This window comes from Daktulosphaira vitifoliae, unplaced genomic scaffold (assembly GCF_025091365.1).
Source record: "Daktulosphaira vitifoliae isolate Bord-2020 unplaced genomic scaffold, ASM2509136v1 Scaffold_4, whole genome shotgun sequence".
NCBI lineage: Eukaryota > Metazoa > Arthropoda > Insecta > Hemiptera > Phylloxeridae > Daktulosphaira > Daktulosphaira vitifoliae.
The window spans coordinates 28981831-28995776 of NW_026099575.1; the positions used below are offsets into that span (position 1 = coordinate 28981831).

General features: G+C 26.7%; 4 protein-coding genes across 5 annotated transcripts in view; 2 read left to right on the forward strand and 2 right to left on the reverse strand.

The window, feature by feature from the left end:
• The first annotated feature begins 190 nt into the window (after positions 1–190).
• LOC126906122 (actin-related protein 3) lies at positions 191–8188 on the forward strand. 2 transcript variants are annotated; one of them, XM_050686422.1, is made up of 8 exons: positions 191–427; positions 490–670; positions 738–894; positions 951–1108; positions 4756–5073; positions 5131–5349; positions 7900–7983; positions 8046–8188. In XM_050686422.1, the coding sequence occupies exons 1-8, from the start codon at positions 384–386 to the stop codon at positions 8139–8141; spliced, it is 1257 nt and encodes a 418-aa protein (XP_050542379.1). In that variant the 5' UTR covers positions 191–383; the 3' UTR covers positions 8142–8188. The 2 variants fall into 2 exon arrangements, with proteins under 2 accessions (XP_050542379.1, XP_050542380.1); XM_050686423.1 differs by lacking the exon at positions 8046–8188 and having other exon boundaries at positions 7882–7908.
• On the reverse strand, positions 1137–2194 carry LOC126906123 (uncharacterized). The gene is made up of 3 exons (XM_050686424.1): positions 1664–2194; positions 1476–1595; positions 1137–1244 (listed from the first exon to the last, which is right to left on the reverse strand). The coding sequence occupies exons 1-3, from the start codon at positions 2088–2090 to the stop codon at positions 1186–1188; spliced, it is 606 nt and encodes a 201-aa protein (XP_050542381.1). The 5' UTR covers positions 2091–2194; the 3' UTR covers positions 1137–1185.
• A 183-nt stretch (positions 8189–8371) lies between the features above and the next one.
• LOC126906118 (armadillo repeat-containing protein 8-like) lies at positions 8372–11512 on the reverse strand. The gene is made up of 3 exons (XM_050686415.1): positions 11114–11512; positions 9919–10797; positions 8372–9851 (listed from the first exon to the last, which is right to left on the reverse strand). The coding sequence occupies exons 1-3, from the start codon at positions 11294–11296 to the stop codon at positions 8916–8918; spliced, it is 1998 nt and encodes a 665-aa protein (XP_050542372.1). The 5' UTR covers positions 11297–11512; the 3' UTR covers positions 8372–8915.
• Positions 11513–12926: 1414 nt separating this feature from the next.
• LOC126906120 (glycosyltransferase 25 family member) overlaps positions 12927–13946 on the forward strand; it is a 29768-nt gene continuing 28748 nt past the window's right edge. Inside the window, exon 1 of the mRNA XM_050686416.1 lies at positions 12927–13298. Within this exon, the coding sequence (XP_050542373.1) occupies positions 13069–13298 (230 nt within the window). The 5' untranslated portion in view covers positions 12927–13068. The remainder of the gene's footprint in view (positions 13299–13946) is intronic.

A 13946-nucleotide genomic window follows, 5' to 3' on the forward strand; every position in this document is an offset into this window, starting at 1 on the left:
CCATAGTTTAAAAACTATTAGATAGTTTATGCTAAAAACACACTATTCGGTTGTACAAAAACAATTCGAATAGTTATTCGATAGTTTTTTAAAACTATCGAATACTATTCGATAGTTTAAAATATTCGAAAATGCCCATCACTAATTTTTATAGAGTTTATCATTGACTCATCATAAGAGTTCGGCTTGAAAATTGATAACGTTTATATACTAGGTAGAGAATAGTTGATATAATTAACGTTGAATTTTCATAATTATTTAGTAATTACTGTTAATAATCTTATGTTGTTTGTTTATATATTATTGTAAGTGCAATATTTATTTTATGTTTTAAGTTTTTGATTATAATCTAATTAAGACGTTTCAAAAGAGTACTACGCAAGATGTTAGGTCGCCTTCCTCCATGTGTAATAGATGTTGGTACTGGGTAAGATTTAGTATTTTAGTTGTATATAAAAAAAGTGTTTTTAATATATACTTATTTTAAAGGTACACAAAATTAGGATTTGCTCCCAACAAAGAACCCCAAATGATAATACCTTCAGCTATTGCCATCAAAGAAACTGCTAAGGTTGGCGACCAAGCTGTTCGGAGATTAACTAAGGGCGTAGAAGATTTAGATTTTTATATAGGAGATGAAGCATTTGATGCTAAAGGATATTCTGTTAAGGTATTGTTAAATTTTTAGCTAATAGTTTTAATATTTTAAAATTAATGTATATATTTTTTAACTTAAGTATCCTGTACGACATGGTTTAATTGAAGATTGGGATTTAATGGAAAGATTTCTTGAACATTGTATTTTTAAATATTTACGTGCTGAACCTGAAGATCATCATTTTTTGCTCACTGAACCACCATTGAATACGCCTGAAAACCGAGAATATACAGCAGGTTAATTATGATTACACATACTAAAATGAAGTTAATTAATTGTATGTTTTAAATAGAAATAATGTTTGAGACATTTAATGTTCCTGGACTATATATCGCTGTGCAAGCAGTATTAGCATTATCTGCTTCTTGGAAATCAAGGCCACTACACGAGCGTGTTTTAACAGGCCTTGTGGTTGACAGTGGTGATGGTGTTACTCATATTATACCTGTTGTAAGTTCATTTTAAGCAATAATATTTTTATATATTATAAAATTAGCATATTTATTTAAATAAACTTTTATTCATTATTAGTTATCGATTTTGGTATCAAACAATTTATGTTCTGAACAAGTTTCATTATTTTCATCTGAAAGAAAATATTTGATCTTAGTAATTTGATAAAAAATGTTCAAAATATATTAGTTTTTAGGTATCATGTTGAAGAATACAAGCTCTCTTTTTAAAAAATCTCTTAAAATCTTGTAAAACCTGTACTGTCTGGGTGGATCTCTCCTAACCATTAAAAGCAATACATAAAAGTAAAATTGTTATAAATTTATTTAATAATAACTAATTATATAAATTTAAAAAACCTTACCTTTAACTGGTTTTCTATCAAAAAACATTGATTTTAGTGGCTTTGTTACTAAATTATTCATACTTGTCGAAGCATTTTTCATCCATGGGTTAGTCTGAACACTTTGTGTAGTAAAATTTGCTACATTTTCATAAAATTTGTGTTATAAAATTATAACACTAAAATATTAACATATTAGTATTAGTTACATTTTTGTTGTGGTTTCTTAGTTATTGTAGAAAAATTAGTATTCATGTTATAAGCTGTTAAATTGTGACTGTCAATATGATTTGCACATGCAATGAGATTAGTGTTATTTGTTTTTGGGTGATTAAAATTCAATCTGTTGTTTCTTAATACTTCAGGTGTAAATGACTTTCTTAAGTCTAACTCTAAAATTCCATTTTGGTATACATATCCATTAACTATATGTTGGGTTAATGTTTTTAATTTTTCTGTAACTTTATGCTCATTTGTAACATTTCCTACATAAATATATATTATTTTAAGTATAATGTATTTTAATTTATAATTTACACATTTTTTTTTACCACAAGTGGTTGTTTTGGTGATTGTTGTAGTCAGTTCTATGAGTGTGTTAGTTTGAATAGAAATTGTAATATTTGATTGTTCCATTACGGAGATCACAATATAAGATTTAATCTTACAAAATTAACTACATATATTACAATTATATTTTATTTATAAGAATTTTTTTTGTTTATCCCTAAGCATTTTTTTTTAGCCAAATTATAATTCAAAATATTAAAATACTTCAAAAATTAATAATTCTAATATTTATATTTCAGTGTAAAAATCAAGCTGGTTAGATTTAAATACAGAAATATTATTGATATTAATTTATAATTTTATTAAACATTACACTATTATTAAAGTGATTGTCATTTTTAATTAAATGTATATATACATTCACATATAATTTTTTTTTTTTTAAGTTTTTAGACCCCAAAGTCATAGATTTACTCATTATGATATAAATTTTACAATTAAAATCTTGATTTGAGTTTTAACTCTAGTTAAACTTATTTAAATTAATTTATTTTCAAGTATCGCAGATATGTGATTCCCTATTCCAAACATGTCATAATTTATAAATACATCAGTTAACATAAAAATATTTGTTATTTTACTAAATTAAGTGTTATGAGTTTGTAAATACTCATTTTAAGTGAAAAATAAATATTTAAGACCCAGCACAATGGAGATGTGACATATGTGGATATATGACAGTAATTAAAATCACTATTATAAGAAACACTTTAATGCAAATCAGTAGTGTTTAATTTTTATTTATATTGATTAAGAATTACTAAATTATTTCATAAGCAACAAGTACTCCTATTTCTTTATTTATATCCTGATCATGAGTTTTATGATTTATAAGTGTAATAAATTAATAAATATTTACTATTATAAAACAGTTTGTATAGTAATTAAATTTAGTATGAAATTGATATTGAATAATTAAGTATTATAATTTTTATGGAAAAATTATAAAAAGTTATTAGTTGATGTTAAGTGTGTGATTCATCAATATGATAATATAAGTCACTCGATTTGTGTTAATGTAATAATTATATCCAGAAAATTTTTTTTTATTTTATATATTTTTCAATTTATTAATTTTTAATTTTAATTTTTTAAATTCATATCATACCTTATAAGGGTATCGATTTTATTTGTATAAATGGCAACATACATATTTAACTAGCTATTAAATATAAATGATTAGTCAAAAATAATTATTAGAATAGTATTTCAAAAGTTATTAACATTTTTAAATATATATGGCAGAGAAATGTGTAATGATAAAAATAGCATAACCCATACTTCACCTCCACTCTATATTTTAAACTAGTGATGGCCATTTTCAAATATTTTAAACTATCGAATAACTATTCAAATTGTTTTTATATAACCGAATAGTTTATTTTTAGCATAAACTATCGAATAGTTTTACTATTCGAATATATTGTGTAACTATCGAATATTTTTTGAATGACTATCAAATAGTTCAATAGTTACTATTCGATATTTCCCATCAGTAGTTATAACTTCCAAAATGTTAGGTCTAAATTTGTAAATTATAAAAATTTATAAAGTTGATGTATAGTGGATGATTTGCCAATATGATAATATTAGCCACTCGATTTTCTTAAAGTAATAATTATATTCAGAAAATTCTTTCTGATATTTTTTAATTTTATATATTTCTTGATTTGGTAATTATTAATTTTTTTTTATTCCATCTCACATACCTTGTAAGGGTTTCAAATTTATTATTTTAAATGACAATATACATATTTAATTAGCTAATAAAATAAAAATTAATGATATAATTAAGAAAATGACTGGTTGCTGATAACTTAAGACTCATTATTTTGGAAGTTATAACTATTTTAATATAAAAAGTAGAGGTGAAGTGTGGGTTATGTTATTTTTATTATTACACATTACTCTGCCTATAATTAGTTGTCATTATATCATTTTTTTAAATTTTATTAGGTAATTAAATATGTATATTGCCATTTAAAATAATAAAGTTGAAACCCTTATAAAGTATAAAGGATGAATTAAAAAAAATTATGATAATTGATAAATCGAGAATTATATGAAACTAAATTATACCATAAAGGTTTTTTAACCTTAATTGTCTTACCATAATTATTATTTTAAGAGAAATCTAATGGATAAAAGTGTCTTATGAATAGCTGTTAAAAAAATCGTCCTATATTTTGTTATTTTTATCATTTTTAGCACAAAAATAGCATTTTTTTAACTACAGCAGTCATACATATAACACGTCGAGAAAAAGAAACAAATTTCTATTGTTATCATTGTTTATAACAATTGACCTATTTCCTTACTTACTGAACACTATAGAAAGAGCCATCTTGATATTTTATTTTACTTAAACAAAACTTAAACGTTGCATTTTTTCTTTTTGGAAGTAATATTATTATAGTTAACATAAAAGAAGTTTTCATGACATTATAAATAAATTTAATTAGTTTAATGATATAAAAATAAACAATGGCATAATTATGGGGGGATATGGAAATTATAACCCCCAGGGAGCTAATTTTAAAAATAATTTTTTTAATTGTATGAACAAAACAAAGGATATTAGACTTTGTTTTGTAGTAAAGTCCAAAATTTGTAATGTTTAATAATATAATATATATTATGTTTATTTTGAATAGATATGACTGTTAATAATTATATACCCCCACCATTGAAAAATCCTATATATGCTATTAAAAGTCAATAATGTTTTCAGGCAGAAGGTTATGTTATAGGGAGTTGTATCAAACATATTCCAATAGCTGGCCGCAATATTACTTATTTCATTCAGTCATTACTAAGAGAACGAGAAATTGGTATTCCACCTGAACAAAGTTTAGAAACAGCTAAAGCAATTAAAGAACGTTATTCATATATATGTCCTGACATAGCTAAAGAGTTTGCAAAGTATGATTCTGAACCATCAAAATGGTTGAGAAAATATGAAGGAATCAACAGTGTTACAAAACAACCATTTTCTGTTGATGTTGGATATGAAAGATTTCTAGGACCAGAAATATTCTTTCATCCTGAAGTAAGCACTTTTAATTCTAATTTTATTGGGGTTCTATAATTAAATGTTAATTTACAGTTTTCAAATCCTGATTTTACAACACCTATATCTGAAATGGTGGATACTGTAATACAAAATTGTCCAATTGATGTACGTCGGCCATTATATGATAACATTGTTCTCTCTGGTGGATCAACTATGTTTAAAGATTTTGGTAGACGTCTGCAGAGAGATATTAAGAGAGTGGTTGATGCTAGATTAAAACGTAGTGAAAAGATAGCTGGAGATAATCTTAAGGTAAAATTTTCTTAAGTAATAAATGTAATAAAAAAAAATTCTTATTTAATATTTGGCTTGGTAATTTTCTTAATTAGATCATGTTTTATTTTATAAACTAGTAAAATATGTCGACATTAAAAAAAAAAAGTTGATACTTTTTTAAGGAATAAGAGATAGGCCCAAAAATTATTTCATAACAAATAAATGGAAATGCAAAAAAAAAAAATGTCCAAAAACTTATTATTTAAACAGAAATTGAGTGACTAACATTAAAATACCACCTTGATCAAAAAGTTCCCGGAATAACCATCGTTTGGCGCTCCCATTGTTCTGATTTGAGTTCTGTTTTTTTTATTAAGTTGGTACATCTGTTGTTAATATTCCCTCTAAATCTTAGCGCCATAGCTTGACATTTGCAAAAGTTACGAAGCCAAGAGTACATCTATCTCTTTGTGTGTTGGCGATTTTTTACAATTTTAGAAATGGATTTAAATTTGCAACAACGAACTTGTATTAAATTTTGTGTAAAAAACGGATTTAATGGTGCGCGAACGTTGGAAATGTTGGAAAAATGTTTTGGCAACGATTCTCTAAAGAAAATGGTCGTTTATCAGTGGCACGAGCGGTTCAAAAGTGGTCGTGAATCATTCATAGATGATAACCGCAGCGGCAGACCATCGACATCGAAAACCGACGAAAACACTGAAAAAGTAAAAGAAATGTTGGTCAATAACCGCAAATTAACCATCAGAGAAATAGCGGAGGACTTGAGCATTGCCTATGGATCCGTCAAAGACATTTTGGTTAATGATCTGTGTTTCCGTCGTGTAGCAGCAAAGTTGGTGCCAAAAGACCTCAATTTCATGCAAAAAAGAGACCGTGTTGACGTCGCAAAAGACATGATTTGCGAGGCTAAATCCGATCCCACATTCATCAAAAGGATCATTACTGGAGACGAGACGTGGGTTTATGAGTATGACACACAATCAAGACATCAGGCAAGTGAATGGTGTTCACCAAATGAGCCGAGACCAAAAAAACCACGTCGTTTTCAGTCAAAAAAGAAGGCTATGCTTACGGTTTTCATGGATTACAACGGTGTAGTACATCATGAATTTTTGCCAAAAGACCAGACAGTAAACAAAGAATATTATTTGGACGTTATGAGACGTTTGCGTGAAGCAATTCGCCGAAAGAGACCAGAATTGTGGGCAGAAAACTCGTGGATTTTGCATCATGATAACGCGCCGTCGCACAGTGCCATCATTATTCGTAATTTTTTTATGAAAAATGCAACAAATACTATCTAACAGCCACCAAATTCACCTGATTTGGCTCCCTGTGACTTCTTTCTATTCAATCGAGTTAAAAAACCATTACGGGGAACGCGTTTCAGCAGCCGAGAGGAAGTAATGGAAAAATCACAGGAAGCACTGATGGAACAAAAACCGAATATAAAAAATGTTTCGAGGATTAGATCAAGCGCTGCCATAAGTGTGTTGCAGTCGATGGGGATTACTTTGAAGGGGACAATATAGATTTAGATGAATAAACATGTATTTTTAATTTTCTGAATAAATTCCGGGAACTTTTTGATCAAGATGGTAATCACATTTTGTGTAATATAAAACACTAAAATCATTTTTTTATTATTATTATTATCATTTTATATTTTATAAGCTGGTTGAATATGTATGTGGTTATTTAAAAAAATTAAGTTAACACCTTTATACAATATAAGAGATTAATTAAAAAAGTACTTAATAAGTGATAAATAAAAAAATACCAAAAATAATTTTCTTCACTTATTTATTACTTCAATAAAAATTGAGTGGCTAACGTAAAATAATTACTATGTATACAGTGGTGTACCCAAAATTTTTCAATGAGAGAGGGACCAATGTTAATACAAAATTTGTAATGACCATTTTTTATCTAAAATGCTGGTTTAGTGCAGTCAATGAGAGGTGGGTTTAAGTCCTTTTAGACACTTCTGGATATAACATAATATATATATATATTTTTAATTCGTAATATATATGTATTAAAATATAGGGGTAGGCAAATGGAGTCCCAGGTTTAATCCCCAGGGTGCTAATAAGATTTTTCTTGTTATTTTCTCAATGGTAGTGTCTGGTTTCTGGTGCAAGCCGAACATATTACCTGTCCCATCCATCATTGACTTAGCCAAGAACCATCATTAACTCCTGAACATGTGAAAAAGGGCTACCGCCCTCCGTAGAATGTTAAGTTCAGGAAATAGAAGGATGTAAAACTGATCATTTTTTATTTAAATAAATTAAATATATTTGTATATAATTTAATGTATCAAATATTTGATAACTATTTACTAATAATAAAAATATGTAAAATTTAAATTAAATTAAAATTAATTAATTTAATTTAATTAATTAGCCATAAGTGATCAATTTTTATTGTAAAATTTAATTGTCCATACAATTTTATATGTAACTGACATATATGTATTTATGATTATCTGTTGATATTTGTTAACAAATTAGAAATATAATTTACCCATAAATATATTAGGATTTTTTCTAATCATAGCCTAAACCAATTGATGTGCAAGTTTATACACATAATATGCAAAGATATGCTGTATGGTTTGGAGGAAGTATGTTAGCTTCTTCTGTAAGTATTAATAAACTAAAGTACTTAGTAAACTATTAATAATAAATATATTTGTCTTTTAGCCTGAGTTTTATACTGTTTGTCATTCTAAAAAAGATTATGAAGAATATGGTCCAAGTATATGTCGTCATAATCCTGTGTTTGGTACCATGATGTAATTATTTATTACTGATATTTATAATAAAGTATAAAATATTGGTTATTATTTATTTATATATTTTTATAAAAAAAAAATTAATTATTCAAAAAATATAATTTAATTACGTTTATAGTTATATTTTTTTTTTATGACTTAAGTTATTAAAAATAATACTATTAGAGTTCAAATCTTAATAATTGAAAATTATCTTATTATTTTTTTATCTATCTAGTAATTTAAAGAATAACATATTATTGAATGAGATAAAACAGTCTTATTATAATTAGGCTTAAATAAATATACATAATTTATAATAACATATACACAAAAAATATTAAATAATATCAATTGAAGTATTCACAGTTTTATTAAATAAATTGACAAATTATTAATGTGATATATACATAATAGCTATTTTTAATTAAAATTTTTAATGAACAGATTATTTTTTAAGAACTGTTTATTAGTATAGATAAACAAAATGTATATATGTATTCACTTTTTATCTGTTAATATTAAAAAAATTATAATCCTACAATGATTACAATTTTAGAATGAATATTATATTATAAGGGTTACTTATCCGAAAAAAGTTTTTTCTTGAATTTAAAAAATGTATTGTATTATGAAAAAAGTTCAATAAAATAATTTAAGATGAACATACTATTTTTAACTTAAAAATTAAATTTTATAATTTATATTTTATGTAACTAAATAGAATGTTTGATGTAAATTAAAAAATGATAAGTATTTACACTTCTACTGAAGGTGGTGGATTCAAGCAGAAGGTATGTCAAGAGTCTGAGAACTGTGTTAATGCAGTCTTTACTTTGTCAAATAACAATGAATCTGATGTAGTTATAAGTTGCTGTAAAATTTTGAAAATTCCCATTTCCTTCAATTTTGTTTGGCGTTCAATAGCTCCACTATCTTCTTTCCATACAAGATTTGACACACAAAATATTGCAGCAGCTTGTAATTTAGCATTACTATTAGTCATGTATTCCTGAATTTTTTTTAATATCTCATTATTTCTCATAATACAATCTTTGGCAATATCTCCATCGGCAATATTTGCTAATATACATAATGCTTGTTCCTTAACTTCGGGTAACTGTTCTCCTTCAAGTATCATCATTACTGCTTGAGTTATATCCCCACCACAAAGATTCATTATATAGTCTATGTGAGGTTTAGTTGACAGCAAATTTCTTAGCAACCCCAATGTTTTCATTAGTATATTCACATGGCAATCTGATAATAAATTAAAAATTTGATCAGTTCCCAAAGTGTTTAAAATTTGTGATTTAATTTTTTGTTCAGCTTGAAAAGCCATATTCATTAAGGCCCATATGCCATTTAACCTCAATGAGTGGTCATCTCTTTTTGTTAAACTACAAAATAGTTCAATTGCTCCTGATTCTAATATTGGCTCTTTAGAGGGTGAAAATTCCAAGAGAAGGTTACATAACGTAGAAGAAGTTACACTAAGAATTTCATCAGAGGCACCTTCTAATAAAGTCATTAATGGTTTCCAAACTGAGTGATCTTGGAATGTGGTACGTAGCTGTTGAACAGAACGTGATAAAGAATGCAAACATCGAACTGCTGCTAATTGTACTTTAGGACTAGGATCTTTTAGACCACACACAATATGGTCAATTAAATTATCCGTTTCAATAATTCGCTTACGAATTTCTTCATCGTTTGCTCCAAGTGATGCAAATACCTTAAAAATATCAAAACTATAATAGTTTATAATATATAATAAATAAATATTTTAATTGTATAGTTACTTTAAAAGCAGCTTGTTTCATTTCTCTTGATACATATTCTCCGCAATGATTTCCATATTCGCCAGCTGGATGAGTTGGAAAATTTACAAATTCTGCTAATGTTTGTAATAAATGATTTGATATGCTAGCTAATGATTGTAGGTCAGCATCATCTTCAATTAGAACAGCTAAAATTTCGGCTGCTTCAACTCGATGTTCCCATTTTTGATCATTTTGACATAAACGGACCAGTGTAGGTAATGCTCCAAACATAACTTTTAAACTATTAACTTCTAATGCGCCAGCACGATATAGGTAAGTAATACATTTAGAAGCAGCTAATCTCATGTCAGTTGGATGATCTCCACCTCTCATAAGGTCCAGAATATCTGGCATTTTTTTGTTATTATACTCAGTCTCTGCTAAAGCTGAAGAAATTACCGAGTTGTCTTGACATTCACATGCAAAACATTTAAGTGTTGCTAATGATAAATCATCTAGATCAGTATTAAGTAAGTTTGCCAAAATAAAACCAATGCCTTCTTCCCATAATATATTTTGATGAACTGCCGAACGACATGAAAATGACAAAATATACATGGCGCAAATACTGTTGCTTACAGAATCATTAATAGTTTTAATTAACTTGCGTATTATTGCAATGTCACTAAAAACAACAGATTGATCAGCAAAAGAAAACTCTAAAATAGTGCGGATACACCTTAGACATGCTTCAATAAATTTAGGTTCATCGTTTAAAAGAAAAGCACTAAATATATAATTTACGACATCAGCATCTACTAATGATTTTACTTGGTCTTCAGTTCCTTTAGCTAATGATCCTAAAATAACAACAGTTTCCAAACGGATTTCTGGAGTTTTAGTTTGATCAGGTAATACCTGAAATTATTTAAAATCAAATAATTAAACAATCAAATAAAAATAATTGAAAGTTATTAAATAATTTATCAAAACTTTAATACTTTCCAGAGGTGAGATCAAGCTCACTTATGGGGGGTAGGATCAACTATAACTTTAAGGCTTTAGAGTTCTTTGTTAAAACCTGACATAAAATATAAAACTTGAAAAATGCATAATATACAGTGGACTTGTTTAATCATAAACACTATGCTTGGTAAATTGAGAAAAAAAATTATTTATTAATAAATTTATAACATAATTCAATTATTGAAATTCTATTGAAGTTTAAAATTACCTGTAATAGTCTGGGTAAAATGCCATTAGCAATAACAATTCCTTTCTGTCGGTTACTACCCATGATAGAATTTTTAATAAAATTAAGTGCTTGGTAACATTTTACATTATCTTGAGTGTAGAGATTGTCAATGTAATAGCGCGATGACTCGGCGTTCATAACAAATATTGGATGAGGAACCATTTTTTTTATGTATCAGACAAACAAACTTAGACCATTACTATGGTATAATAACTTTGATGTGACTTTAAAGGAACAATAATTTATTTAACTCATAACATTTTATATGATCTGAAAATTTTATTACAGAAAAAATTTAACTACATTCAAGTCATTAAGAAAAATTCTAAAAATTACATCAAATATTATCAACAAAAATTTGTTCTGTGAATATATATCAGTGAAGTCTATCACTTATTATCATCATGATTCAATAGGTTTTTGGTTGTAGATTATTTTACGCTGAGAATAAATGACAGTGATAGTGTTGCCAACTTTACGATCCCGGTTGGGGTGATACGGTAATTTAACCCTCTGTACTAGTGATGAAAATTTTCGAATATTTTAAACTATTGAATAGTTTGAATAACTATTCGAATAGACTATCGAACTGTTTTAAAAACTATTCGAATATATTAGGTAACAATCGAATATTTATACTATTTGAATAGTTTTTGAATGAATATTGAATAGTTAGATAGTTACTATTCGATATTTCCCATTACAACCTGTACGGTCCACGGACGAAAATGTTAGTATCATGGGAAAATGCAATTATTGGTACTAATATACTACCAAAATGACATTTCAAATAATTTTAATATGTAATTTATTACATTTATTACTATGATCTTACCACTTATATTACACACGTTTTATATCCATTTACTTAATTCGTAGTACATATTAATTAGCATAGAGGGAGAAGCTGATGTGAAAATTCTACTCGTCTGTAGCCCGGAGCTACTGACGTCGAATTAACAAAGGGCAGTTGTGCTTGAGTGGCCGTCATAGACATAGTTTTCAATACTATTACTTTCGTTTTATTTATTACTTTACTTGTTTTATTCAACTAAGGTAACTAAGGTACAGGTAATCATTAACAATGTAATATCGCAAGAATATTTATTAACAATGCAGAATTGAGATCAAAAGTAACTAGTACAGCAATAAATTTGACACAATATTGAGTGCTATGGCCAGTGATTATGGAATTATAAGTTCGAAAGCTATATGATGGAAACGACAAAAATATTCGTTTCACTTGATTCGTAATTTTACGTCACCCTCCGTTCATAAAGTTTTTAATACGCGGAGGTGATGTTATACGCACTTCTATTCTTCAAATTGTAATTGTTATATTGTATTTAAATTATATTTTATTTATTTATTGAATATAGCCTATATTATTACTTTTATATAGGAAAGTTATCAGAAGAATTGTATAAGAAGCGCAAGAATATCGAAATAATTTTTTTTTAAATAAAGAGAGCAAAATACCCCTAAAATTAATTTGACATTTTTCTAAGGTGTAATGGTAAAGTTAAGAAAGTAATTAATAACTGATAAATCAAGAAATATATAAAACTAAAAAATTCCAAAAATAATTTTCTTAACATATTTATTATTTTCAAAGAAAACGAATGGTTAGCGTTAAAAGAACACACTCTAATAAATAATTAGTTTTAAAATTCATTTGTGGAATCTGATATTAGCATTGGTTATATGAACTAATATATACATTGAATGTGATGTATAATTTACATTAAATCTATGTTAAATTCGTACAATTAACAAAAAATGTATATACTCATGCAGTTTAAGATAACAAATTTTTGATAAACTAACAGCTGTTACTAAATCGTGAACTCCACTTATAATATCCGTTTTTTACTTATCAGTGAGTTGCAATCATAAAACAGACCGTATTACTATCCAAAGTTTAATTTACCGAAATGGCGCCATTTAAAAATGGGCAAAATCGTTGGAGAAAATTTTTAAAGATAATTTTTTTGGTGTTACTAGTATTTAAATTTATTGATATTAAAGCTAACAATGATGTTAGTGTCAAAAAATTGCCAACTGTTTTTGTGGCTTTGCTCATTAGAAATAAAGCTCACACGTTACCTTATTTTTTTAGTACTTTTGAAATGTTAGATTACCCTAAGGATCGTATTCATTTATGGTAAGATTATATTTTTATCACGATGTTAATCTTATAGTACTTCATTGGAGTATTGTATTTTACAGAAGCAAATTAAAGTAGCTTTTTTAAAATGATAAAATGTTTTTTTTGCACTTGAGAATGTTGCATTTAGAGCTTTATTATAGCTTTTGTATGTTTTTTACTATTATTACTTAGGACATTTAAGTATAAATTTTCGTTATACTTTACTAGAAAGCCATTTTATATGTATTTATAAATTTTCTTTGAGCAGTAGCACAACTAGAGCAAAAATCCAAGGTGCTAAAATTGTCTCAGATTCACTATGTTTTGAGGGCTCTGACCCCAAACTCCAATTCATCACATTCATATAAATGGCTTTATAATGTATAATGGCGGTATTAATGATAGCCGTTTATAGATAGCTTTATAATTAAACTAATGATTGTGGTTGTTCTATAGCTTAATAATGAAATATCCCAATATTTTATTAAATATATCTCAAATTTTATTTGCTACAATAATAGATAATGTAAATGTAGTGCAAGATAAGAAAAAAAAATGTTAGTCAATTTATAAATAAAAATACTTAGTTGAAACTATAGGTATTAAAATTCAGGAAAGGTATTAATGACTGGGGGTGCTAAAGTATCTTTTAGAACTGTTACT